The 26751-nt window shown below is 34.8% G+C and overlaps 3 protein-coding genes across 4 annotated transcripts; 2 read left to right on the top strand and 1 right to left on the bottom strand.

Annotated features, from left to right (window-relative positions):
• Positions 1-86: 86 nt before the first annotated feature.
• Positions 87-2013, top strand: LOC145908877 (NADH dehydrogenase [ubiquinone] iron-sulfur protein 6, mitochondrial-like). The gene is made up of 4 exons (XM_082996199.1): positions 87-353; positions 1339-1392; positions 1614-1751; positions 1881-2013. Exons 1-4 carry the CDS (start codon positions 183-185, stop codon positions 1944-1946), a joined length of 429 nt encoding a protein of 142 aa, XP_082852325.1. The 5' UTR covers positions 87-182; the 3' UTR covers positions 1947-2013.
• An 866-nt stretch (positions 2014-2879) lies between these two features.
• LOC145908412 (carboxypeptidase A4-like) lies at positions 2880-7570 on the top strand. The gene is made up of 9 exons (XM_082995688.1): positions 2880-3146; positions 3279-3354; positions 3647-3877; positions 4056-4157; positions 4712-4930; positions 5085-5175; positions 5345-5541; positions 6194-6278; positions 6777-7570. Exons 1-9 carry the CDS (start codon positions 3052-3054, stop codon positions 7004-7006), a joined length of 1326 nt encoding a protein of 441 aa, XP_082851814.1. The 5' UTR covers positions 2880-3051; the 3' UTR covers positions 7007-7570.
• Positions 7571-13720: 6150 nt separating this feature from the next.
• Positions 13721-21599, bottom strand: LOC145907903 (polyphosphoinositide phosphatase-like). Of its 2 annotated transcripts, XM_082995007.1 has the most exons (22): positions 21460-21599; positions 21280-21378; positions 20931-21054; positions 20216-20372; positions 19957-20100; positions 19526-19604; positions 18887-18911; positions 18786-18822; positions 18483-18610; positions 18311-18411; positions 17820-17988; positions 17370-17467; positions 17103-17201; positions 16808-16953; positions 16272-16466; positions 15781-15964; positions 15360-15546; positions 15113-15290; positions 14948-15016; positions 14334-14511; positions 14149-14261; positions 13721-13907 (listed from the first exon to the last, which is right to left on the bottom strand). In XM_082995007.1, the coding sequence occupies exons 1-22, from the start codon at positions 21556-21558 to the stop codon at positions 13757-13759; spliced, it is 2760 nt and encodes a 919-aa protein (XP_082851133.1). In that variant the 5' UTR covers positions 21559-21599; the 3' UTR covers positions 13721-13756. The 2 variants fall into 2 exon arrangements, with proteins under 2 accessions (XP_082851133.1, XP_082851134.1); XM_082995008.1 differs by lacking the exons at positions 20931-21054; positions 21280-21378; positions 21460-21599 and adding an exon at positions 20444-20553.
• Positions 21600-26751: the final 5152 nt, after the last annotated feature.

The following is a 26751-nucleotide window of genomic DNA, read 5'->3' on the forward strand; positions in this document are numbered from 1 at the left end:
TTTTTCAATAAATTATATTGGGCATGAAGGTTCTTCTGTTTAAACTTGCGTGAAAATAATTGCGTACTTTTGATTTTGGTAAGTGACCCCGCAAGCAAGTTTGCAGTCCAACAAAAGTTATTGGCTCTGTCTGCATATTGTTTGTTTGTGTGATAATTTAAAGGCATTTGTGGAACAAAAACATGTTTCAAAGAATATCAGTTAGAGCTCTTGGGAAGTTTGCACGCCAATCTTCCCAGATTGCAGTTCGTGAAAACGTACCAACAAAGTTTGCTGTTGTGAATGGAAAATTTGTTCGTGTCCCACAGAAAGATGGTGAAGTTGTGAATGAAGAAGTTACTCACACGGGTCAGGTGAGTGTTCTCAAGCCGATAATTTGGCATGCTTGTAAGTAATATACTGCTTGTATTGTTGTTGTTATTGATTATAATGTAATTCTGTTTAAAGAAACACTCATATGATTAGAAAGGCTGATGTGTGCGGTGTTATTATTCAGAAAAAGTATCCTCCACACACGTTTTCTAAATTTTACAAGCAATCTTACATCAACATAAAATAACAGGAAATCCACACAAAATCCGGACAATGATCACCAGATTGGAAAGTTATTAATTTGCACAGAGGATTTTTTTTAAAAACACGTTGATTGCACGATTTCACCATCTTTTTTGTGCCGATAAAATTGCAAAAACATGTCATTCTTTTCAATCAGAAATGATTGTTTGTCAAAAAAATTTCTACGATCAAATTATAATTTTTCCAATCAGTATGTTAAGTTGGTATTTCTAGTAAGAAGGACTGCACAAGCATTTAACACTTTTTGAGCCAAAACATATTGAAATAAGCATGCTTCTCAGAAATAAAAATAGTGACATTTTTGGAAATGTCAACCTTATAAATTGGGACAACTCTTTGAAATAAGGACAATATTGCAGGACAGTATAACTTTAATAGTGCTTATACTTCAGGTTGCAAATTAAACATTTCTAAAAGAATGAGCACTAGGCCAAATTGTACAAACATTGCCACAATAAGTTGTTATTGTAACCACATAATCTAAAAAAACTATAACAGGGGTGACTGGCTAAGTATGTTATATAGACTCCTTATTTGATACAATATTAAGGGAAACACTCAGTTGACCTTCAAATCTTGTTTCATTACGTCCTGGAAAAATTGTAGATAGTATTCTTGGTGTCCTAAACATTTTTTCAAATTACAGAGAAGGCTGAAAATAAATTATTGGATTTGTAAGTTGAAACCTAACTTAGATGTGATTTTTCATAATTGATGAAAGCTTTTATAGCCAAGTAATGCTCACTATCATTTTATTTACAGTATTTTGAGGAAGGAGATTGGAAAAAAGTCAGATTTCATGACAGAACGAAATTGGTATGTTGACAAAACGTTTTATGCTATGAATTTAAAATATAAATTTAAAAATATTTCTTGACAAACATATTCTCTTTAAGTAGTTGTTGGGTTTGTGGAACTGTAGACTTAAATGCATAAAATATTTTTGATTTCTGAATGTTCATTTTATTATCAGCATGATGCTGACAGCATCCCATTGATTTTTTGATTGAATTTTAATAGATATATTGTTTTTTAAGGTAAACCAAAATTGGGCCGTAAATCTGATTGACGAGTTACCTCCTGTTGAAGTTGATGGTAGAGTTGCTGTGTGTGATGGTCGTGATGGATCAGATGCACCTTCAGCTCTTGGTCATCCAAGGGTTTATATTAATTTGGTAAGCCTAATTTATGTGTGTAATTTCACTCTATATTTTTTGTCAAATCAGTCGTGACAAAATAAGTTCCATTTGTAAGGTCTATGTTCAAAATGGAGAAATAGTATCCCATTGTATTTATTTTGACAGGACAAAGGAAACGCGGAAAGTTGCTTGTATTGTGGCAAACGGTTTATACAAAAGCCTCACCATTGACGTGTAATTTTTGAAAACGTGTCTTTTTTCATTTTTGTCTTGGAAATAAATTTATTAAAGCTTGAAATTGGTTGCCTGCCAGGTTATGTTATGTTAAGTATATCATGGCACTTTTATCATAGCAAGTAATTAAATCGTCAAAGCAATAAAAATAAAAAGATAGGGATAAAAATATAATGTAGGCATTGGAAACAATAGTTTGCCATATAAGCACGTATTGCCGAAAGAACGAGCTTACAGCGATGGCTCTACTCATATTCTTCGAAGAGGCACTTAGTGACTCCACAAATAAAATTATTTAGGTAAGCTCAACCACTATTTTTCGAATTTGCGTAACCATCACTGCGCTTCTTACGTCCCTTTGGTCTTCAGTAACAGTTGCAATCGTAGTTTTGTGTTGTTTCCCACTTGGCATAACCAATAAGTACCCGAATCCACATAAACATGTGCATTTATTCTTCAAAAAAAATATTTTATTTACTTTGGATGAGATATAAGAGAACCCTGTGGCCATCAAAAAAATTATTTCGAATTTCTTGCGCAATATTTTCTATCGAGGACTTCAAATTGGAAATTGCATTATTGTTCAATTTGCCACATCATGTTCTAAAGACGCACAGCGGTTCCTGTGTTCTGTGTATCATACAAAGCACTTTTGGTTTCGGCGTAAAAGAAAATGCCATGAATCAAAATTCTTGCACGAGTAAAGCTTTGCTGGATTGCTGTCCTGATGTCATTCTTCTGACCCGTGTCATGCACAAAGCACATTTTCTAAACACTTCAATCATAGGAAACCACAAAGTCTGCAGTGGGATGTTTTGCTGATCGAGTTTCATAAAGGCAGCCAACGTCTCTAAAGCAGGGTCAATTGGTTCCATGGGTCTCTTGGCCACCTGTTCGTCTTGTGTGGCCAATGATTTTCTCTGTACTAACTCCTCGCCACTAATGTAGGCTTAAAATGTTACGGCCTGCTGCAAGTCGGGGTTGGATTTCATTTGTTTTACTCCAGGCACAAATTCTCTGATCACGCAAATTTGCTTCTTCGACCAAACGCTTCAGTATCAGTTGTGGGGCAGCAGGTGAACGTACATCAACAATAATTCTCATGAAAATGTTTAAGAAAAACATCTTTTCTTTTTTGTTGTTGGTACTGTCGTTCGCAATTGTAAATTGTGAAGGCAAGCAGAAGTCGTACAAGGGGTAAGTTGGTTAACGCAGTGGACAAAACAAATGAAAAATGAATTAATTGTTTGAATTATTGCGCGATTGGTGGAATGCAGAAAACAAAGTCTTGGCTTTGGGTGCTCTGTAGAAACTTACCTATGTTTGTAGGTATGAAGTGTTAAAATTTCGAACTCGGTCGGACATCAATGCGACAGAATTGGATTTGTTACTAAACAATCAACGAGTGGGTGAATTTGTATATGTAGCAGACATACAACAAAATAAACAATGCTGAGTGATGTTGTATCGATAACATTTAAAATATCTCGCTGAATTGAAATACTTAGTTGTTAACGTCAGAAAGTGACTATACAGGAATCAGCCTTTGCAAGTCGGTGACCGACGGATCTGTCTTTACAAATCAATATTATATTCCAAGAATCTTTACTGGCGCTGATCGTCTTTACTCCTTTTGGAGTTCCAGGAATACTTGATTGTTATTCGTCTTTTACGATCTATTTATAACCACTTTGCAGGTGGATGTGTGGAAATACCCTTCAATTTTCAACCCTCACTACGATGTAATGGTTGACAACGTACACAAGGAATTTTTTAAGCAGTCGCTAAAGAACCTTGGTATTTTTTATCGAGTGTGGATTTCTGATGTCCAAAGTCTAATTAAAAGCAGCGACTCGGCGAAGAAAAGCGTGCGTGGAAAACGATCTTCCCGAATTATGAGGTTGGATAAATACAACGAATATCACAAGGTACACGACGTGTTGAGAAATAAAAATGTAATTGGAAATTAAATTACATTTTTCGACTTTCTGACGTTTGCTTGCATTCAACACACTGCAATTTGCGCCTCAGTGGGCACTAATGTTTCATTAATTTGTTTCCAATTTTGATAAATAGGAACCAATGTTGTTTTTCGCGTATTTTTAGATTTTACGATGGATGGTTGCTTTTACCAGAACAAACAACGATATTGCTTCCTTAACACAAGTTGGAGTAACTTCACGAGGAAGAAAAATTTGGGCTATGAAGGTATATGGATGTTTAAGTTGTATTTGTGTGTGTAAAACAGCTAAAACTGTACATTAAATATGAGGGTGTAATTGCTAATTAAACCTGTGTATGGTATTAGTTAAATATATGCAGCAAACGCGAAAACTGATTTCATGCCATGGACAGACATGCGATGAGGTCACCACAAACGGTAGACAAGTTCAAACATTTTAGAACCCCATTTTTACGGCTATCGATATTCTCTTTTCTACTTCTCGAGTTGTGTGGACTGTTGTCTGCACCCCCATTTATTCAATCTCTTGTTGTACATTAGTTTGTGGATAGCGAGCAAGCCTAGTTGTATGTTGATGATTATTAATTTGGTTCTAAGATTAAATTGTACAAATTTATCATGTTTTTGAGGGACTTTTTATTTAGCGTTCTATTTTGGGGACTTGGGCGCCCGTATAAAATACGTAAAAACCTATTTTTCACATCCAATAAATTTCCTGAATAAGTGTTAGCAACACCTGACATACAGTAGTTTGTTTGACTTCGGTAAAAATAACTGTGACGAACAAAACTTATTTTAGATTGGGATTCAATCAAACGCAAACAAAACAGTTTTCTGGCAAGATGCACTCATCCACGCCCGTGAGTGGGTGACTGGGGCCACATTGTTGTGGGTTGCAAACCAAATGGTTCGCCAATACAGGAGAGGCGACCCAGAAGTGACCTCTTTTCTTCAGGAGATGGACTGGATGTTTTTGCCCGTGTGGAATGTGGACGGATATATTTATTCTTGCACAAAGGTATTTTTATTTTGAGACATAACTTAACACCATGAGCTCAAATTAAAATTTAAAGTTTTATAATACAAAGCTTTAGGACCCATTTTCAAATTACTAGATATAAAAAAAAAATAGAGGTAGGATATTACTTCACGTCAAAAGAACTATATTTCAGGAGAGAATGTGGAGGAAATCAAGAAGTCGGGGTTTGGGAAAATGCAAAGGCGTTGATCTTAACCGCAACTTTGATACGCCCAATTTATCAGGTCTTTAACGTCTCATATCTAAAAAAAATCATTTTTACAAGCGCACGTAAGTAATATGTGGATGTGGCAATAATATTTAACCGATATTAGAGTTTTTTGCGTTCCACAATTCGTTTCAGAGGTTCTAAATTCCCACGTAAACGACGTTTGTTTTTATATTTCCTTGCAGAAGGATCAACAAGCAACTTTGTGTGTTCCGGAGTATACAGGGGAAGTGGTGCTTTCTCCGAGTCAGAATCAAGCACAGTTTCAGCATTTCTCCATTCTATTCCGATCGCAGCTTTTATATCTCTCCATTCCTACGCACAATATTGGTTGTATCCATACGGATTCCAATCGACCCCAAGCTTGGATCATACTGAACTGGTAAAAATTTAGTTGCGTTATTTGTGTATCTTTGACTTCACCGCTGTGCATTTGGGTTTATGTTGGTGCATGGAAAAGGTGTTTTTCCTTAAATATCTAACTCTAGTGCCCAAAATACTTAAAAAGACAAAATATTTTATAGGTTTTAGGCGAATAAGGTTTTTGGTGAAAAATCGTCCTACCAAGTTGAAAACGACTTAAAATTTAGTCACATTTCCTCCATTTGGTAAAACCTAACACCTAAAAATCTTCAACGTATTTTTTTGGGGCCATTTTGCCCTGTCTACACCAATGGCTGCACATCATGTTCAGTAGAATGGAATAAAAATATAGTTTAGAATAAACAATGTAACAGCAAAAAATTTGTTTTATTTTTTATATTTTTTATTTTACTGATTTAATTTTTTGCGGAAGAGATATTTATGCATAGTTTTAATACTGGTGAACTGATGACGAAGCGTTGTTCGAAAACGTCTGCTTTATGTCTTGCATATTAGCTTTGGCTTTCTTGTTCAAATTACAGTAATTAAGTTTTTGCACCCAATTTTAATGATGGTTGGTATATTTTGTAACGCTCAGTGTTTATGTCGCCTATTTCGCGCTGTGTCACGGTTTTCATTATTTCAACGTAACATTATTGTTAAATGTGCAGGAAAGAGTGGCCAGGAAAGCAGTGAAGGCGATTTATCAAGTTAACGACATCAGATACAAACAAGGAACGGTGGAGGAATTAGCTTGTAAGTTCAAATTTAAAATGAGTTGTTTTTCAATTTATGAAAATATAACACATACGTATAGGCTGTACCACTCGCATGAGCATTATTTGTTGTCTGTGGCATATAATGTGCGGCGTGCAGTATATAGAAATCATATTCCCTAACATATCCCTATCATTAAAGAAAATGTCAAAATTATTGCTGAAATCAGTCTATGCAGGATCTGCGGATCTGTCTTTGCGAATCAATTATATTACTGAGAGTATATAAGACTTCATCATATATATATATAAACTATATTAATATAATATATATCTCAGGAATGTAACATATCCCTATCAATGTGTTTTTTATTATTAATACCTGATGAAGTCTCGCCGCATGGCAGACGAAACGTCGCAAAAATACAGTACGTTTATTCCAGAAGATCAGTACATTTTTAATTGCAATTTGCCTGGCAGCAACAGGAATTTCATCATGATTTTTTTTATGTTTTCAGTAATTTTACGCTGTTTGTAGATCTAGTTTCTGGAGGAAGCATTGACTGGGCACACATGTCATTGTGTGTTAAATACTCGTTCGGTATCGAGTTGAGGGACAGAGGAAAATTCGGGTTTGCTTTACCCGAGAAATACATTCTTCCTACAGCTCGGGAATATTACCAGGGAATGAAAGTTGTAGCAAGAGAAGTGTTGAATTCATCAGATCACATCAGCACGTATTGCAAGCAAGCTAGAACTGACGGATGAAATAAATGACGTCACTTGCTCACTTTAAAAATACAGTATCCGGAAATATGCTTCTTATTGTTAAACATTGTTTTAATGCAAATTGAAAGGCCACCATAGAAATGTTATGTGGTAGCTGCGATAAGTTTCCAGTAATGTAGTTTTGAAAACTTTGTTTTATAATTTATGGCCGAAGAAATATTCTTAAAATTTGGAGTTTTGTTTTAGATATTCATAAGTTTAATTTAGTATTATAGACTATTTTGACTTTATTAAAATGCTCTGCTTTATTGGCAAAGTTGGTACAACACTAATATTTTATTATTATTGAATAACATTGGGAACTTTTTCACGTTTATTGCACAGAAAAAACACGACCTGTAATTTTCAAGGTTTCTCCACATATTTTCTTCACGTATTACTTCCAGTATTAAAATGTCCCATTTGTAAAACCACCAAATCCATTGCACAGAATCAATTTTAAATTTGCTACTTAAACTAACCACCTTGTATGCGAGATTTTAAATTGTATTTACAAAAGCCTAACATATATAAATTGCGGTAAATAAACTACAAGGAAATTCACTGAATTGTGCTGTTATTTACAACTTGTGTGCTGCTGAAAGTTTATTTTTTCGAATCAAAATTCTCAGTCTATCCCGAAATGAAATGAGGGCATCGGTTACATTAAATGAAATCGACCTTTGCGCGAAAGTTACGTAACAGAACGTTACACAATTGTGGGCCTGCGGCGATCCTGTGGTCCACTGTGAATTTTTCTTCTACAAAGATTAGAAAACAGCGGCCAATTGAAATTATTGCCTCGCAATTCCAATTTGCTTAATACGGCAAGCTGCAAGCCTCAAACTTCGGTATAGAGCAATCAGACTTATTGATTTTAGATTATTGAATTTTGGGGACACAGCAGAACCACACATGAATAATTCATGTTCGACATCTCTCAGATAGGAAATTAGCGACAACCCAACCTACAACTTATACACCAGCCAGGTTGAGAATCTCGTACTTGCTTTGTAAATAGTTTGCAGTTGATGCCACAACAAGTCAATTTTACCACATATACTCTCCGCAAAGGATTTATAGCTTCAGAGACTTGCCACAATTCATTTCTGTCGTGACACGGCCTGTTTTAGAAAATGTTGCATAACGTTATAATGACGTTTGCTGTTATGTAACTTCAAATATTTTATAAAGATCTAGAAAAAGAACCTGTGCTTTCTGAAGCATGAATTTGCAGCAACTTTCCTGTTCAAAAAGATATATAAGCGTGGTTTAGTTGAATTAACAATGAATTTCCGTTACTCCATTTAAAAGATTTGTTTAATTTTATTGTAGATATAAACGTTTTTAGCTTGAGCTTTTATTCTGGCTGAAGTATCCAGAAAAACTGTTTCGATCCGTTTTCTGTCTTTTGAAAAATATTGGTTATTTTGAAGTAAGACAAGTCGTATGAAAGAGAAAAATGGGTTGTGTTGTGATTCATAATATTTTTTCTACGATCTGTCATTGTAACAAATAAACTTTTGCCCAAACCGAAGTAAATTGGAAGAAAAATATTCAGAGATTATAATCTCAGCTTGCAACCTCAAGGGGATTTTCCTTCTATTACGTCATTCCATGTTGTTTACCTCAATGAACTTTATTTTAGGCAGCTGTATTTTAAACGGACAAAACCATTTTTGTCCTTCTTTACGAGAACCAAATATTGTCTTCTTGCATTATTATTAGTAGACCTATTGTGCTGATGTCATGCGGGTGCGTGGAATTTATGATTGTGTGACTTTATTTTAAGAGCCATATATTATAAAATTTTTTAACTAATCATATAAACGTCTTTAACATTATTTCTATGGTTTTGTGAACCTCCATCGAGGCCAAAATAACTGCGAGCGTTTTTGTATTTCGGCCCCTTTCTATATTATTAGCAGCAAGCATTTGATAACTGAGCTAATTTTCAGGGCAATTGCTTTAAAAACTGTCATATTAAATAAGTTACATGTAATTGACCCGCCGTCGTCTTTGAGAGCATTTGTTTTGTTTTCTTAACTTGTGGATACGCAACAATGACAATAATAGCAATTAATCAATTGTTATTTAAGTTTTGCGCAAACGTGGGTAATTTTAATATTTGTGATTTTGTTTCGTGTAACAACCAAGTACTGTTTGTCATAATGCTGTGACATTAAAGGATGATTTGTTTGATGTGAATGTAATGGTTGAGAAATTATGCCCCAGACGAACACGTTTCCCATTTCCACAATGCCGACGCGCCAATCATCTGGTCTTAAAGGAAAGTGTACTAAGATTTGTGTTTCCATCCTATTAGGTGCGACAAAATTACTCGCACAGAATGATTGACGATCAACGTCAGTGTGATCTTTTATTTTATATTTCTCTGATTGCTGTTGTCCAATTAACATTTATCTTTATATATTTGGTGCGTTTTATTGTGTATTTTGTTACATAACTCGTTTCCACAGTAAGTCTATTGTCATTTAAAAGGAATTACAAATTATGTGCAGAATTATTTTCTCTGCACTTTCCTTTAAGCAGTCTGCGTTATGTAACGCGGAATTATTGGAGCGTGACGTTGTGCGGCATTTTAAAAAGAACACTCGCTCTTAGTGGAAGGTGTGGCCTGGTTTGGTGAATAAAAGACGGCTTATTTAATCTTGCTGATACTTTTGCATTTGCTGATAGTGATACTTCGGTTGGTCTTGATGTGAGAAACAAAACTAAGTACTTTATTCTCTCAGGTACGTATTGAGATTCAATGAACAGCTCACAGCTGTACCGGAATAGCTACTTGTGCGCAATATGCCTTTTGGTTAGTGATGCTTGTGTTAGTTTTGGGCATAGTCTGATTTAATATGAATTTCAATTGATTTCGAAAACCTAAGTAACAACATGTACGTAAACTTAATGTGGCTTGACCATGAATTGTGGTGAAAGTGTCAAATAACTATCATTCTACGGTAACTAAGATGAACAAACTTGTAATGTCGATGATTACTTGTGTATGAATCAAATATTCGCAAAGCTTCTTGTCGATAGAAATGTAGCCAAAGTCAAACCAGTTCGCTAGACTGCTTCCTGTACTTTACTGTGACGTAATATTGAATGCTCACGTGACATGGAAGGACGTGTTCAGCAACTCATACTGTATCCTATTCCTAAACATTGGCTTAGCGTTTTCTTGCAGGGTTAACAAAGCTAATTATTTTATTTCTGAATAACGATACGGACTGTTACTTACCATTAACTTGGCTGATTGCGATATGTGCAAAACAAACGAAATTTCGATGACCCAAACGTTGGTGAAAGATCTTCATTTGAGAAGTACATTAATATTTTTGCGCAGTGGGTTTGGAGGTACTGACATGTTAACGCAAAATTTGAATCGTTTTTCGCTTGAATGGACATTCTAGCAGCATAAATGCACAAAAACATTTGTAGTAAGTAAAAGAAAACGCATCCTTTGTTCTTATTCTAATTTTTATTGTCTGTTTCATTTTTAGCTTTTTTATTGCTTTAATAGCAGCTAACAACATGTAGGTCATAACTGACTGAAACCTTTTACGATTTATTGTATTTTGATTTGGCTTTAGTGGTATATTAAGCCTACAGTACGTGGTTAAGTTTATTTTACTCAACTTTGGTATATTTTTTCCGCTAAGCCAAATGTGTGTTTGTCTGCGAAATACCACCTTCAACAAGTCTACCTGTTTTAAAGTTAAGATATGACGTCATATTATATGTTACATAAGAGCCACGTGCGGTCGATTCACGTGATCAACAGCCCACTACATTTCCGCCATTTTCGGGTGTCGGCCATTTTGTTTTGCAGTAACTTTTTGTCGACACGGTCAAGGTAACAACAGGTTACTTAATTAAGGCAACTACAGTAACTGAATAATTAGCCCTACACCCATAGCGTGTGCTCTGTTTTAGCTTTCGGTATGAAGTTTAAAGTGATGTTTATATTTACCAAAAAACAATAATACCATTGTCGTTATTTGTTGTAAAGATTAAATAAATATTTCATTTGTGACATGACTGACGGTTTTGTAAATTTCCAATACAAACAAAATAGCCTACGCAATAGTTGACAATTTCATGATACAGACGTTTCTTTTCAGTGTAAAATGCAGGTGAGTCGGCAAAATGGTACCTTGAAGTGGCGATAAGTCAAAAGGGGAAGTAATCACGAAATTCTCGACTATTGCATTGACTATTATGTTTGTATCAAAGATTTACAAAACCGTCAGTTACGTTCACAAATTAAATACTTTACTACAAATAACGACCAAGGTATTATTGTTTGTATTTGAATATTTCATTTGTTGTGTAAAGGAAACAATTGAAATTCCTCTTTTTCATAATTCATGTTAAAGAGAAATATAACGTAGCCTATGTAAGCAAAATGACGGAAATTTATGTATTAGCAGTGAATTTGCGAAATAGGTTTCCTTTAAATCCAGTTTTTGGCGTAATGTAATTTAAAATTTCAATAAATGTTAGTTAATTTCCATTGCCAACTATACTTACGAACACCATAAAGGTATACTTAATGTGCTTGATCATGAATTTTGAAAACATCAAACATCCGTCATTCTATGATAATAAACTGCCATAAAGTTGAATAAGCTTTGTATGAATCAAATACTCGATAGAAACCAATTCGCTAGACGTCTTCCTGTTCTTTACTGTGACGGTGTAAAGACCAGTTACGGACCACGCAAAAAGAAACAGATGTTGCAATCCACGTGTAATTCCTTAAGGTACAAACAGTTGAGTTTTTCCATCAGAAGTCACATTGTCAAGATGACCTTTTCTCCCAGGACTTTAGTGCATGAGTCCTTTATAATTTTGGACATGTACCATTGCTCTGGGATTTGTGATCATTACTTTCAACGCACTTCAATTCAGCGAATTTAACTTAAACTGTTTGTGTGGTTTGTGAAGTTATATTACAGTTTAGATCTTGTCAGGTCTCCTTAAAATGCTCTATCACGAGTACGTATCATATGACACTGCACTAAGACGGAAACCAGTTTAAAAAAAGTAAATTTGAGCGGTAATCCATTGCGTTTGAGCTCTTTCAACTAAAAAATTGCTGCTTGCGCATCACCGCAGACATGTGCAACTATAGATATTTCCAATTCTCTAGTTTAAGAATTAGACTAAAATGTCGGTAATTCTAAATTTCGGTTTTACAAAAATTGATGTTTTGCCCATAGGCGTTTTTATTTGGAAAGAGGTTTTACTATCACGTGGGAATTGCACTACGCGAAACTTGACAATCTTAGCGTTTAAATTGCGTTGTCATTATGAAAAAAATGCGATATAGTATGAATTTTTATGTCTTTAATTTTTGTTTTATCCTAATTTAATGCGTTAAAAAGGTGAAGTTGTTAATGTCTACATCGACAATTGGTTTTTGGGACAAGACATTGACATTTTCCTATCACGAAAACTCGACGGAAATACAAATGTAGGCTACAGTCGTTTGTTCTTCTGGGGTTCTTAACCCAGAGATCTGGATCAGTTCCTAGCGTATAAGCGGATGCTGAGTATTCCAGTTTATGTTAAAACTACTTTGGTGATTTCAAAAAGTTACTGACATGGGAACAGGTAATTTAGCTATTTCATATGCAAGGAAAATATGATCGGCAGACTGTTTCGAACTTTTTAGCAGGAGTTCTTAAACTTTTTCAGTTTTGTTAATCATGGTACTACAAAATGCTGCATTCTATTCACCAAATGCAAAACGTATATGACCGTGTTATCTCAACTTTACATAACAATGTTGTCTAAGCAAGCATTGTATTTCAATTAGCCACCAGATAAAACATTATCCATGGCTACAGCTAAGAAGATCCAAATCTACGAATGAAACAAACCGGATCACACGTTCTGTTTAAACTTTAGTTAAGAACAAGAAGTTTTCTAAATCTATTTTTTAGACATTCTCGTTGTAACGTTGCAGTAAGCACTCAACAGACATCGCGCAATCAGTCACTAACGAGGATTACATCCGATTGCCTGCGGTGCTAGAAGGCAAGTTTTTTTTGATTTAATTTGTTCTTGGTCTATGAAGTTGGCCTGAAGAGTAAAAAGATTACTGTGAAAGTTTTCACCAGTGCAGATACTGGAGTGGGCGGTGTTTATCCAATTTTGTACACTTTCCAGGAATATTCCAGGTTTGCCACCAGACCACCCTCCGTAACTGTACGGTTGAGTACGGTCCAAACAGCAGCCTTTAGCATTGTCTGTATTACATGTGCTGGTGATATGTTAACGTTGTGAGTGAGCCGCATAACAAGTTCTCATCAGTGCTCTGTGGTCGCCGACAAGCGCTTGGATCCCAACTATGTACAACCAACTGGTACAAACCAAGGTGGAAATAGTAAATGCTAAAACCATTGTATTTAAACATTATGCTTAAACTGCTTATCGTGATTATTTCTACAGATTCACACTAGGTATCTGTGATGCCCAAAACGAATAATTAGAATATTCGCTGGCGAATGCAACGTATCAAGAAGGTGTATAAATTCAAGAGGTTCAGTTTCGGTTCGATTCCCTGTTTCTGAGAGCTGCTGCTGGCTAGGAAGTTACTCCGGTGTCCTATTAGCAAACGTTAATTCGTGGTCGCATCGTTAATCGATTTCCATTCCAGCAAGTAATAAAAAACCAGACAGAACAAACATATTCTTTCTGTATTGCACGAAAATATGGCATAAAAATTCAGTCGGTATTAAACTGGCGAAAATAATCTCTGTAGAACTCTGCATCGACTTGATAATTGTGTGAAACGGAGTCAACGTAAATCAGCATCGATTGTGGATCAACTGCTTGCAGTTTGACGTCACCATCCACCATCTCATTCACATATGGTCTGAAAAAATGGTTAAATAAATCTTGGAACGCAAAACCGAATTTGGATACAAAACACATGTAAACAATGCCAAAATTTTCACATCCTAAAACAACTGATAAAAAAACGGAATATCCGTCTGTGCTGTCTGTGGCGGCCGGCGGATTGATCCTCATTTTGTAAAAGATTAAAATAAAAAATAAAACTTCATGCGGATGCTGATCCTCTACTTTGAGTATTTTAGTATATGGAAATAAGTTACCCCTGATCCACCAACAGCTCCTCGTAGTCAACATATCTGCGATAAGTTTTCTCGTCTTGGGCCGAGGTCGCGTGCTCGATATCAATCCCGTACATATTTTGCGGGGAAAATTCCTGCATGATAATTTGTTGCTCGGACAAAGTTAAAAAATAAAACAAAAACGCATCCTGTCCTGTGTAACTTACATCAATAGTTGGAGGTTTCTGCCATGGCAACACGCTCGTCTGCGTGTCGACTGTGACGTCATAACTGAGAGATCCACGTTTGCCTTCGACCTCATTTTCATCACTATCACTCGACTCGTTGGAACTTACTTCATGTGAGCTTTGTGACGTTGTACTATCGGGTTGTAGTCGTTCGTGTCTGTGTTGTTGAGTGGAAAAGATTACAGATCTATTAGATGCCGTAGGGTATAATACCAGGATATAATGTATTTTTTTATAGTTATGATTATAAAAGCTATGGTGTTGTGATAAAAGTGACTACTAGGACTGACTTCGATTATATATTTTTACAAGACTTTTAGTGCAACGATCCAAAACCAAGTTGTCAGTAGGAGATCAATACTTTATATAAATATTTCCAATGTGGAGATAAAAGCATGTTTTATATTTTTCGGCGTTCCTCTGGGTCACATTAAGTTGGGCCAAGTTTTTATTTTGTGAAAAGCAAATCTCTGTAGTAATCAGTGTAAATCAGACATCAAGTACAACAATAACCTTTTGTATTACGTTTCAGGGTTTGGGTGGGTATTACATTATTATACATCTCACCAATGTATACTTTTGTGTAAACTTACTTTAAATGTTGCCAATTTTCACCACGGACAGTAAATGGACTTAAGTCAGCGTATCCATATGCTATACAACTGTAAAAACATGCAAGAAATATACAACTAATATGCATCATCATTATAGCAATAAAATGTCTTTACTTCAAAAAAATAAGACACACATCTATATACCTATTTAATGTATTATTCATATTCAGTGCCAAGCATTCATCAAATGATGTTAATTCCTCAACTCTGTGAAAATTAGAAAACCAGTCCGAATAATCCTCACATTGACTGGTGAGTTGTTTGCGAGTCAGGAGACCTGTATCATGCTGAAATTTTCTGCAGCTGCCTTCGATCATTAACACTGCAACACATTCCATATTGCATCAAAAACAAAATGGGGAACAGAGTTGATTTTTTTATGTCATTTTACCTGTATCCAGTGGTAGAGGTAATGAAGATGTGATTTGCGGATATAACCACCGCAGATAATTGTGCATGGAGAAAGATTTCAGGATGTCAATGTCGTGGTTGTGAAGGTAGTAATCTGTACTCAGTTCCCAAAGTGGATCTTGGGTTGGATGTGGTTTGAAAACACCCAGAAAGAGATTGATTGCAGACTAAAAGGTCATTTTGTAATTTATGGAACCTCAAGAAAATCTATTTTCTCTCAACTTTTATTTATAATTTGTTTTTACTGAATTGCTTTTAATTGTAAAATGTAAAAATTATTTGTTTTGATTGCATGCAAATAAATACAAAAACAACCCCTCACAAATTTATGTGTGAAGGCGAAGGTATTTTTGCAACAAAATACAACATGCAATGCTATGAAGAGGAATCTTAAGACAAACCTGTTTGTCAGCATCTGAGAATGTGTTGGAATAATATCTCGACAAGGTTGTGACAATATCTCTGGAATGTGAAGCCCACGGTGCAATGGTGCGTCTGTATGTTTGTATTGTGTGAACAAGTTGTGAACCTCCATATTGAAGGGCTATGATGTCTCCGTGTTGATTAAACATATCTTCATACAACCTACAAATATTATGTACATTTGAGGTAATTAGTTAAAAAAGACCACTGAAGCATAGTTTTTTTCGGAAGTACATATAAGGAATACTAACATAACTTGACGACCATTTATTTTTTTGTTGTCTGAGGATAAAAATAAACTATTTACAAGACTTTATGTGAATATCCAAATAAATTTAATAATTCCAGGAATCACAATTTCCACCTTTACTTTTGACCACATTTATGGAAACATGTATTTCCAAGATTAAAATCAGCTGGATTTTTTAGACAAATAAATAAAATTTTTTTTCACAAAAAAATAAGGAACCTTGTAACATCGGTATCAAAATTGAGATTAGGTTCAGACAAAACTCCCAGTGAAAAAAGTTGATAAGCCAGTGCTGATTTCCCAGCAACAAACTGAGCAGAGTTCGTTCGATCAAGACAATCAACACAGTTTGTCCGCAAAACTCCAGTTTGAATTCGAAAACCCTCCACAAATTGTCCACCAAGTTGCCTCCACCTGTGTTTTATGCAACATAAAATGATTGCATGGAAACCAAAAAGAACAAAACCAACATGAGATGAAACAGAGACAAAATGCTTGAAAAATTTAATTTTTCATGTGCATGAACCAATTACAGATACTACACAGCAAAATTTAGCGGCAATAAAATAACCACATATGCTTAATGTAGATTGTGACGAACTCTTGCAAACTGTCAAATATAGTTCACATAATCTGTAATCAATTAAAACAAAATACTAAAAACCAGGCATCAAATACAAGCAATGAGCCAAATAGTTTTTAAAATCTTAAAGTCATTTTGATTTAAAGTTTTCACCCTTTTACTTTCTACCTACCTTGGGTCCTTGTCATGGGTGGATTTAAACAAATGAGGTTTCGATTGGAATATTCCAGTGGCTTGCAATGTGTAGTTCGCCATCTCGGCAAGTCGTGTGATAACATTAGAGTTACGTGACTGATGGGCCATATCGAATGCAAAATACTACAACAAATCATATTATTACAATAAACTTCAAGACACACTAAGCCACTGTCTTAAAAACAAAAATATGTAAGTTGAAATATCTTGGACTGTAAAGGTATGTGAAGCCATTTGCCAAACATTGATATCAGATGACAACAATGGGTTACCTTGATTTGATGTTCTGCTGAAAGAAATTGATTTAAATAATCAATAGCAAGTTTGAACTCCTGCCCAAGAACTGATTCACGGAACCTTTTTTCTCGTTTCTGAAACAAAGAAAAAACTACTGCCTAATTTTACTCAATCTTCATTAAGATTTAAATTACTTAATTATTCCACTGTTACTTTTGTAGTAACACACAAGTGTAGCAGATTTATTTCTACAAATTATTTTTGAATACACTTTTTGTGAAATTTTATAATTTTCTACTTACACGGACAAGGTTAAGAACCATAATCGGTGAACCATAACGTTGCATCATGGCTTGAAAATGACGGGCAGTTGCTTGAGAGTATGGATTGTCCAGAGATACTGAAAATTTAATGTAATGCAAATTAGTAACAAACAGATAAGTCAACTTATCAGATATGGTCCCAACACAGCTTGCAGTAAAAAAGGTCAATCAAGTGACTAAAAATTGCAAGTTCTATACCACTCAAAACCAAATTTATCAAAAACACAGGATTTTCATTTTTTTAAAAACTTTGGTTATGAATATTTAATGAAGCAACGCTTTTAATTGGTTTCAGAAGATTTATCAGAAAAATCAACTGCTTGCATGCTGATCATCATCAGCTTTGCTGCAGGCCACAAGAATAAATTTTATAATAAACAGTAATTAATACCACCATAGAGTAAAGGATTTAAGCCATAATCAGCTTACAAACTATGGGAGGTTTGGCCGGCACAACAGAAGCAGTAATATCCTGTGACCAATGAACCGGAACACTTCCTCTGTGTTGAATATAGGATGTGAACTGGGTGTGATGGAGGGAAGTGGACGACGCACAATGAACAATCTGCTCCGTTTCCACCTCATTTGCAACATCACCCTGCACAATGATAAACCAAGTCAAAATATTTATTCATACTGTTTTTATGGGGTCTGCAAATACCTTTTGGAGCGACCTAAAAAAATATTTCGTCTCTCGGCCCTTGTAAGCATACCATGCAGTTTTACTGCAATCGATTTTGCTGGCGGTAAATACATAAGCACAACCAAACTGCATCATTTTTTAAAAATTTTAAGATCCAAAATAGAGAGACTGGCTACACAAAATTGGGTCACCCACCATAAACAAACCCACATTAATTTAAATACTAAACAGTTAACAAGATAAGTTGAAAACTTATATATGATAATTATTAACCCACATTAACGTTGCAGCCTCGTTTCATGAATCTTGTTCCAGCATATCGACACGATCTTCTTCCAATCAATGTTATGTATATCGGTTTGCCGTAAACATTCACACCTATTTAGTATACAAGTGTGTACAGATTCATGAAACCAACTCCTTCAAGTAAATTTAATGTTTCTACATACATGTTTGACTGATGTGGCCATGTATGATTTTTATGCTCCATAATTCTGAAACACATTCAAATTCAAGAGGCTCCAGCAGGTATTTGTTCCATAAAAATCGGTCACAGGGATTTGAGGCCACAGCAACCCTAAAAATAATAACTTTTTGCCTGACAAATACATTTAAGAAAAAACTGGAAATTGCACAAATTGTTAAAATGTTGTGCAAAAAATCTTTATTTAGAAAAATGTTTACATCCAGATTGTCAATTATTTAAAATTTATTTAATTTATAAACTCTCTCTCTGCACATAGCAAACTCACCTTTTTGAGGAACACATTATATTGGCACCACCGCTCTCTGCAAAAAAATGAATAAAACTAATGAGACACAATCACGTATTTGAAGAACGAATTACGTTTACCTTTGACATTGGTTTCATCTTCTTCCTACACAAAAAATACATAAATTAAAATATTTGGTATTTTTTTTTCTTTATAATAAAACATTTGTCATAAATTTTGTTTTGCTTAACAAACTAATGCTTTGATATTAAGACATTAAGGCTCATAATATTTGGCAGTCTACACATTTTATGTTGTAATGTAAAATGAAATTAATGTAATGCATTTACACTTATATTGTCCTACACATAGAAAGAAAACTAATAAAAAGGAAATAGTTGTCTGTACTTTAATTACTACAAATACATTGCTAATTTTTTTGCCAAAAAAAGTTTTGATAGTCAAAGGCAAGGGACAAAATGTTTTTCAATGCATGATAAAATAACATAATGAACACACAATTCAAAATTTTCCATTTGCCTAATTGCAAATTATTGTGAACTATTTTGCCTTTAATTGGTGAAAATGAATGGTGACATTTTTATATGTAAAATACAATTTGAATCTTAAGCCTTGTTTACCAACACCTTTTGGCCTTAAATTTACTGAATTGCTCAGAACAAAAAAAGATAAGAAGTGCTCAGTTAATAATTAAAAAGTAAATTCGAATAAAAAAAACATGTATATACATATATACATGATCACAAGATTGCATATACCTTCATAGCAGCCAATTCATTATCAGAAACATAAACCCAAGATTCCCCAGTTGATCCATCTGACTCCACTCCCATGTCCCTACATTGTGTTTGGTTACACACAAATACTTTTGTACAAAAACATATTTTGAAGCAAATAATTCAAACTGTTTATTTTCCAAGTTTTGGTTAATAATTTATTAAATGAATAATAAATGATTGAATATGGGTAATAAAAGATAAAAATGATTATTGTTGAAGTAAATATTATGTGTTTTTTCAACACAAAGTTGAACTATAAAATTCCAGTTCAGAATTTTTTTACTTGCATTTAAAATTATTAGTATTATTTAAGAAATAAAAAAAAATATCTATAAATTTGTGAAAAAATTTTCATTTGTAACAAAAAGGATTTTTTTCTCACAAAAAGCTTAAGAAGCATAAATTATCACCTTATAGCTTCTCTACTTTTGTTAGCTGCAAGATGTGTACTTTGTAGTAGCAACATATTGTGTTGTAAGTTGTTGGTTAAATCATAACTGTAGCTGAAGTAAAAGTTGCTCGACAAATCAACATTTTGAAATGCTTTCAGGTACCTTAAAGCATTTTTTCATTGTGAAAGTGGATTTATAATAAACAGTAGGGTAAGTATCTCTATCATGTCAACATCCAATACCTACAAACACATGCACATCGTGGCAACAAGCTTACCTCCATTCATCTGCATGACTTATTTTCACATTGTTGTTTGGAATATAAATCATTGCTGTGTCTTCAATTTTGTAAACAACATTTCCACCAATATCAGCCACTTTACTCTGCTTAGTGGCCAGAATGAGATAATAACCTTCCACAAATCTCACAAACCCTACAAAGAAATAAGTGTATGGCCAAAAAAGGGAAACTATGATGACTACTTATAACTAATATAATGACTACCTGATGAAGCGAGGGGAAATCGTGAAAGCTAGTGTACTTTTTGTGATACAAAAGTCAGTCTTTTACAAAGGAGTGCCAAATCAAGAGAATATATTTCATATACTTTAAATATATTAGCAATGAGTCACAATGACCAGTGAGCTGCAGACAGTTTCAACATTAGAAATTGGATGATGCCAACAACAATATTGGTTTCCAATCAGTTGTTTGAACATTGTGTCTTCCACACTACTTTACCCCTAGATTGCTACCCAATACATTGATGTTGACTGCAAAGTACCAAAATAAAAAATCTGTGCCTGGTCCGTTGACCAGCTGGACCAGACTTACACTAATGGGTCTTTATATCCTGTAACAGTGGTACTGACTGCAGCTAGTTGGAGGATAATTATTTTAAAAATTAGCACAAATCTTAAAATAGAATGCATTTGTCACTATTAAACCTGTGTACAAGGAACTTATTTACAAACTAACAAATCTTATTTACCAATTATTCCATAACCCGTATACTTTGGAGCAATTTTTTTACTGGACTTTCCTAGCAAAGGACCGGTCGCTCCCCCAAGAAGTGCTTCAAGTATGCAACACATCTGCTGGTAGTTGTAATCAACCTGCAACATTTTGTTTGGGTACATTTTATTCAAGGTTAAAACATTTACGCTATATTTGCCATAGACAACATTCGTAAAAGCAATTTTTATATATTTGTTGAAAAATTGATATGTGTTACATGCATTACTGCATAAACACTGCAAAATATAACATTACTTTTAGAAAGTAACAAGCAGCTTGTGCAGCACATATGTAGATTAAACTAATAAAGAATTAGGTCTTACACCATCATCAATAATGATCAGGTCCCATGGATCAGTTCTTCTTATTTTAAGAAGTCTAAACTTTGTGTCAGCATAATTTGATCCAACAACAAAAAAATGCTGAAACAAAAAATAACCAGAATCTTTCTTTTTCGTTTCCGAAGTAAACAATCATATCTCGAAAAGAATATTTTCACCCACCGCTTGAGTTTTGTAAACTTTGATGTTTTGTATCCACGAAATCTTGAAATAATGGCAGTTAGTTGGCAATGGTGTCTCTCTATCTGAGTTCTTTGCCATATTTTAAATTGAACATTTCCAGAGACACAGACTACTTTATTACAAGCTGTCAAAAAACACAAAAAATATATATTGGAAGACTTAAGCATACCAAAGAAATATACAACTTTCTATGCCAGATTGAAAAGTTTGTTATTTGCAAGTAGAATATTTTTTGACGATCGTTAATTGTGCTGACGATTGCAACGTTTTTCATATGTTGATATATTAGCCAATTTTTATTGTGGAGATTATTGGTAAATTTATGCAAAAGTGCGCGCTGGGTATATTGACATTTTTCCAATCTGGTTGATATGAAAACTGGAAAAAATGTCGTAGGATAAATCCTCCGCGCACTTTAGCGAAAATTTACCGATAATCCACGCAATATTAATTAACTAATGCATTAACATATGTAAAACGTTGCGATCGTCCGCACAATTAACAATCGCCTAAACAAAATCCTCCGCGCAAAAAACAAACTTTTTAATCTGGTATGCACTGTGCACAAGTAATTGTCAAAACAAATATTTGTACATAAAACAGGTATATGAGCCACAGTGATATAAGATGATGTTTTTTATAAACCATTTAATTATAAATTTCACTTCATTAAAAAGTAAAATCGTCAAGTAATACTAACAAAGATTTGATGGATTTTTTAAATCAAGTTTACAAACAACAACAAAAATGCACAAGTTTTATGGTAAAAATATTGAGACTTTGTTTTTATTTAACATTAATTGTTTACCACACAATATCATTGAAACTGTTTACTGAACCAGATTGGAAAGTTTGTTTTTTGCGCGGAGGATTTTTTTCGGCGTATGTTAATGCATTAGCTCATTAATATTGCGCGGATTAACGGCAAATTTTCGCGAAAGTGCGCGGAGGATATATCAACGACATTTTTTCCAGTCTGGCACATACACCTACGTAATGTATTTATATATAGGCTATATAGCTCTTTATGGGTGAAACGTAAATTCCTAAAGTTACAAACATTGGTTTAAGGTCTACCTAAATCTTGTCCTAACACTGAATTATTGGGCCTTTACTTGTTTCCCAATATCTCAAACCTGGCATACTGGTGATAAATAAAGAAATAAATCCTTTGCGAAAAATATCGTTCAACACAAAAAATAACCTGCGGGTACTTACCCACTATAGAAATAATCGAAACGATCTTTACTGGCGGACATCATTGACCACACTTAGTTGATATTTCGGCAACCTCCACATGGGAACTTAAGTTTAACAAGTGAAACCGTTTTAGGGTCCTGGAGTATTTATTCGCTAATTCAGCCAATACGTCGCCCCTGGGCATATAAGGTGGTTCGATTTGGCAGGGTAAAATGCCCTCATCAAGACGTGTGAATACATGACCAAATAGCACCAGGCTAAATTATTCTGATCTTCTAGTTGGGTGTATATAGATGAAAATGTCGATAATTCTATAGGTAATCTAATTTTCGGTTTTACTAAATTTTCTACTTGTACATAACGACCTTACATTTTTATTCAAGAGCAGTTTTACAAACGCAAGCAAATTACAATATATGAATTAAACTCGACTTGTTTATATGCTATAATAATTTTAATTTTTATCTAATTTTAGTCACCCAAAGTAGCTCTATTTGTAGTTCAAATCTAATTCAAACAAGCCTAAACATATCCAGTTGCGTACGTGTAGTAAGCCTACTAATACATTCGCCATTACCGAACTCATCATAATTTTTTGGAGTGATTAACGATAAACATTAATATTTCAAACGCAATCTGCCAAACACGCCAAAACGCAGTAACATCCTGTTAACGCATTTTGGGCATTCAGCGTCTATATCCTCTGTACAATGGCCTGCGAAATATTTTGCTAAACTCATCTTGGGCAGAATGGAAGGACGCTGTTTTTGTATACCACTGTGCGGTTAAGCAAGTATCTGATAGTAAACAGGGCCTATAATTGTAACGTGGTAGAGTTAGATCTGCGGTTCCTCACGCGTCGAGTAATGCGACTATATGGAGCCTCTGCGCTGAGCGTGTAGATGCGTGTTCTATTTTAGAAAACTCCGTGTAGATCTGACACCATTTCAGCATAACAATCTTTTATTGAGATGGCAAAAACTTGACAGACATCAAACAGCAAATCCAAGAGTTCAGTTATCAATTTAAACGTTCGGTATCGAAATAGTCAGAATGGCATTGAGTTGAGTTGTTAGAGTAATCTGTTTTGAATGATTGGTTACTGGTCACTGATCTTTCGACAATGCATTACATCGCTTTTTAAACCCGCTTGCAACTTTCTTTCGAACAATAAACTTCTTCAAGTTAAAACTCCCTCAGGTCAAGTCATGATGTGCCGACGCGCTATAACTGCGTCCAGACAAGGCGGAGACACTGACACGTTTTTATCGGGGTCGCAAGCGAGTTAATTGTTTTAGAGCGATGGTCGTGAAAGTTTTAAATGGTCGTTCAGAGTTACGTGAATGCGTGAGTAAACGCTCCAGGGTATGAAATTTGCACAAACATAACATCGGCAAGTAATACAACGTACATTATAAAAATACATATTAAAAATACACATGTGTGTTCACTACACTCGCCCCGTCGTACGAGATGTTTCGTTATCAATTAGGCACCACACCAAAAGATTTGGGAAAAAAAATTATGATCAAAATCAATTTCAAAACCGACGCAACATACACAATAAGTGAAACAATGGATGTATGCATGTATAACGATCACAATTTGCGTCGACGTTGTTATTGATTCCGATGTTTTGGTGTGGTCTCGCAAGGGTTCGTGAGCTCGTACAGTTTATGTTTCAAATTCTTGAGCTGTAAAATAAAAACAAAGAAAGAAGAGTATGTTCGCAAAAATAAGGGTTTATGAAAATTGCGTGCTGTGTCAGGAAAAATATATATATTTCATATTATAGTGAACCACAATTCCATCGCATTAACAAATGCTTACATTTTCTCTTGGGTCGGTAAAAAAATAAGTATATGTGTGTCAGAAAAGAACGACCCGCATGCGACTTAAAAATATGCGCGTATATAAAATAAGGGCTCAGCTGTATATGGCCTTCAAAAAGTAATTGGCTCATATCTCGTATATATGAAAAGCGTTCATCAATCAGCATGTATGAAGAAAAAGAGCTGGCCTTGCAAAAGCAATAAAAAAAATGCAATAAGTCCGTTATCCTCAATGCCAGTTTTGGAATAATGCTGTGGAAAAAGCACGTCACACCATACAGGTAGTGAGCTTCCGAAAATGATGGGCTAAAGCGAGTTATTCGTCCTCTCGTAAAATACTTACGCTACAAGAAAATGTGATAAAAGAGTAGACGAGGACTAAGTTAGTGGCACTAGTGTGGTAAAAAAATGCTTGTTTCGGAAATAGTAGCAACAAATGTCATAAACATAAAAATGGTAGCTTAGTTCAAGTTAATTCATGTCACAAAAAAAATGAGGGCCAAAAACTTTATACGCGAATTAAGTAAATTATCAGTTTCATGCTTCTACTAGCCATAACCCCTAACTAAAAACATGCAAGGATTTTTCCTAAAGGGCAAAAAAAATGTAGTAGTGTTGTATGTGTATATCTGCGACCTTGCTCAGCGCTATTTGCGTCAGGCCCTTAGCTGCGCCACCTCAGTGAGGGTTTTCTATAAGCAGACAAATGTTAGGCTAGGTTCCACAATTCACCATTAATTAACGTCAACACGTATGCCAAAAAAAATCAACTAATGTTTTGGTGACAAGATTTACGTCAAACTAAGGCTACATTTTTAACAGAAAATACAATATAGGGCAATAATATGATAACATAACCACAAAGGATAGGCGTATTACTTGTGTTCACAAAACTTAACAAAACATGCTTTGCAGCAGTTCGGCTTGAAAAACGTATATAGAAAAAATGTATCGGTTACAGTACCGGTTCAGAGTAGGAGTGGTAGGCGAGGTCTTCCATCGATGTAGCAAAGTTCCGTGTCCCATAGTCCAGTAGAGGTGTTACAGGAAAATTGTTTTCTTTCACAGGACCAAAATTCCATATAATCCAACCTTGTATGAAAAGTTCACAATCCTCGAATCCAATTTTTGTTGAAGTGAGTATTCCAATGGTGGAATTTTTGCGTCAGTCATAACGGCGTCAGTGAATCAAAAATTTGCAATCTTCAGAAGTCCAAAGTTTGTCCAAATTGTTGTGAAAAGAATCTGCACAGCACTCGAGTTTTCCAAGTTTAAAGTTTGTATTCCAACAAAAGAAGTCAATCAACAGTTCATTGTTTTTCAATACGAGACTTTTTGCGGTTACTTCAGCGTTACAGCAAATGCAAGCATAATTCCAAAGGTCTTGTACTTACAGTTTTGCCTTGTCGTTGCTGAAAAACCATCACGTCGGGGTCACCAATTTGTAGATGCGTGTTCTATTTTAGAAAACTCCGTGTAGATCTGACACCATTTCAGCATAACAATCTTTTATTGAGATGGCAAAAACTTGACAGACATCAAACAGCAAATCCAAGAGTTCAGTTATCAATTTAAACGTTCGGTATCGAAATAGTCAGAATGGCATTGAGTTGAGTTGTTAGAGTAATCTGTTTTGAATGATTGGTTACTGGTCACTGATCTTTAGACAATGCATTACATCGCTTTTTAAACCCGCTTGCAACTTTCTTTCGAACAATAAACTTCTTCAAGTTAAAACTCCCTCAGGTCAAGTCATGATGTGCCAACGCGCTATAACTGCGTCCAGACAAGGCGGAGACACTGACACGTTTTTATCGGGGTCGCAAGCGAGTTAATTGTTTTAGAGCGATGGTCGTGAAAGTTTTAAATGGTCGTTCAGAGTTACGTGAATGCGTGAGTAAACGCTCCAGGGTATGAAATTTGCACAAACATAACATCGGCAAGTAATACAACGTACATTATAAAAATACATATTAAAAATACACATGTGTGTTCACTACAAGCGTTTCACTTATTTGCAAACGAAACTAACATTATCGTATTGTAAGATTTAAGATTAGAAACGGAATGAGAGAAAATCAGATTTCATTTTTCATGTTCGTTGTTTAAATTTGAGTTTTAACACGTTTCCAGAAGTATGATTTTTGTGAAATGAAATTATTTACTTTCTGCTCCAGCGAAGTTCACCGTGCTGGCACATTATCACACCATCCTCGATATGGTAGAATGACTACGCACT

This window comes from Ascidia mentula, chromosome 7, assembly GCF_947561715.1.
Source record: "Ascidia mentula chromosome 7, kaAscMent1.1, whole genome shotgun sequence".
Lineage (NCBI taxonomy): Eukaryota > Metazoa > Chordata > Ascidiacea > Phlebobranchia > Ascidiidae > Ascidia > Ascidia mentula.

Coding starts and splice junctions, on each gene's coding strand:
- LOC145908877 (XM_082996199.1), top strand. CDS start 183: ATGTTTCAAAGAATATCAGTTAGAGCTCTTGGGAAGTTTGCACGCCAA. Junction 354..1,338: donor AAGTTACTCACACGGGTCAG/GTGAGTGTTCTC, acceptor TTTTATTTACAG/TATTTTGAGGAAGGAGATTG. Junction 1,393..1,613: donor TTCATGACAGAACGAAATTG/GTATGTTGACAA, acceptor TTGTTTTTTAAG/GTAAACCAAAATTGGGCCGT.
- LOC145908412 (XM_082995688.1), top strand. CDS start 3,052: ATGAAAATGTTTAAGAAAAACATCTTTTCTTTTTTGTTGTTGGTACTG. Junction 3,878..4,055: donor AATACAACGAATATCACAAG/GTACACGACGTG, acceptor GCGTATTTTTAG/ATTTTACGATGGATGGTTGC. Junction 5,176..5,344: donor TGATACGCCCAATTTATCAG/GTCTTTAACGTC, acceptor ATTTCCTTGCAG/AAGGATCAACAAGCAACTTT.
- LOC145907903 (XM_082995007.1), bottom strand. CDS start 21,558: ATGGCAAAGAACTCAGATAGAGAGACACCATTGCCAACTAACTGCCAT. Junction 17,989..18,310: donor AACGAGGCTGCAACGTTAAT/GTGGGTTAATAA, acceptor ATCATTGTGCAG/GGTGATGTTGCAAATGAGGT. Junction 15,017..15,112: donor ATGAATAATACATTAAATAG/GTATATAGATGT, acceptor ATGTTTTTACAG/TTGTATAGCATATGGATACG.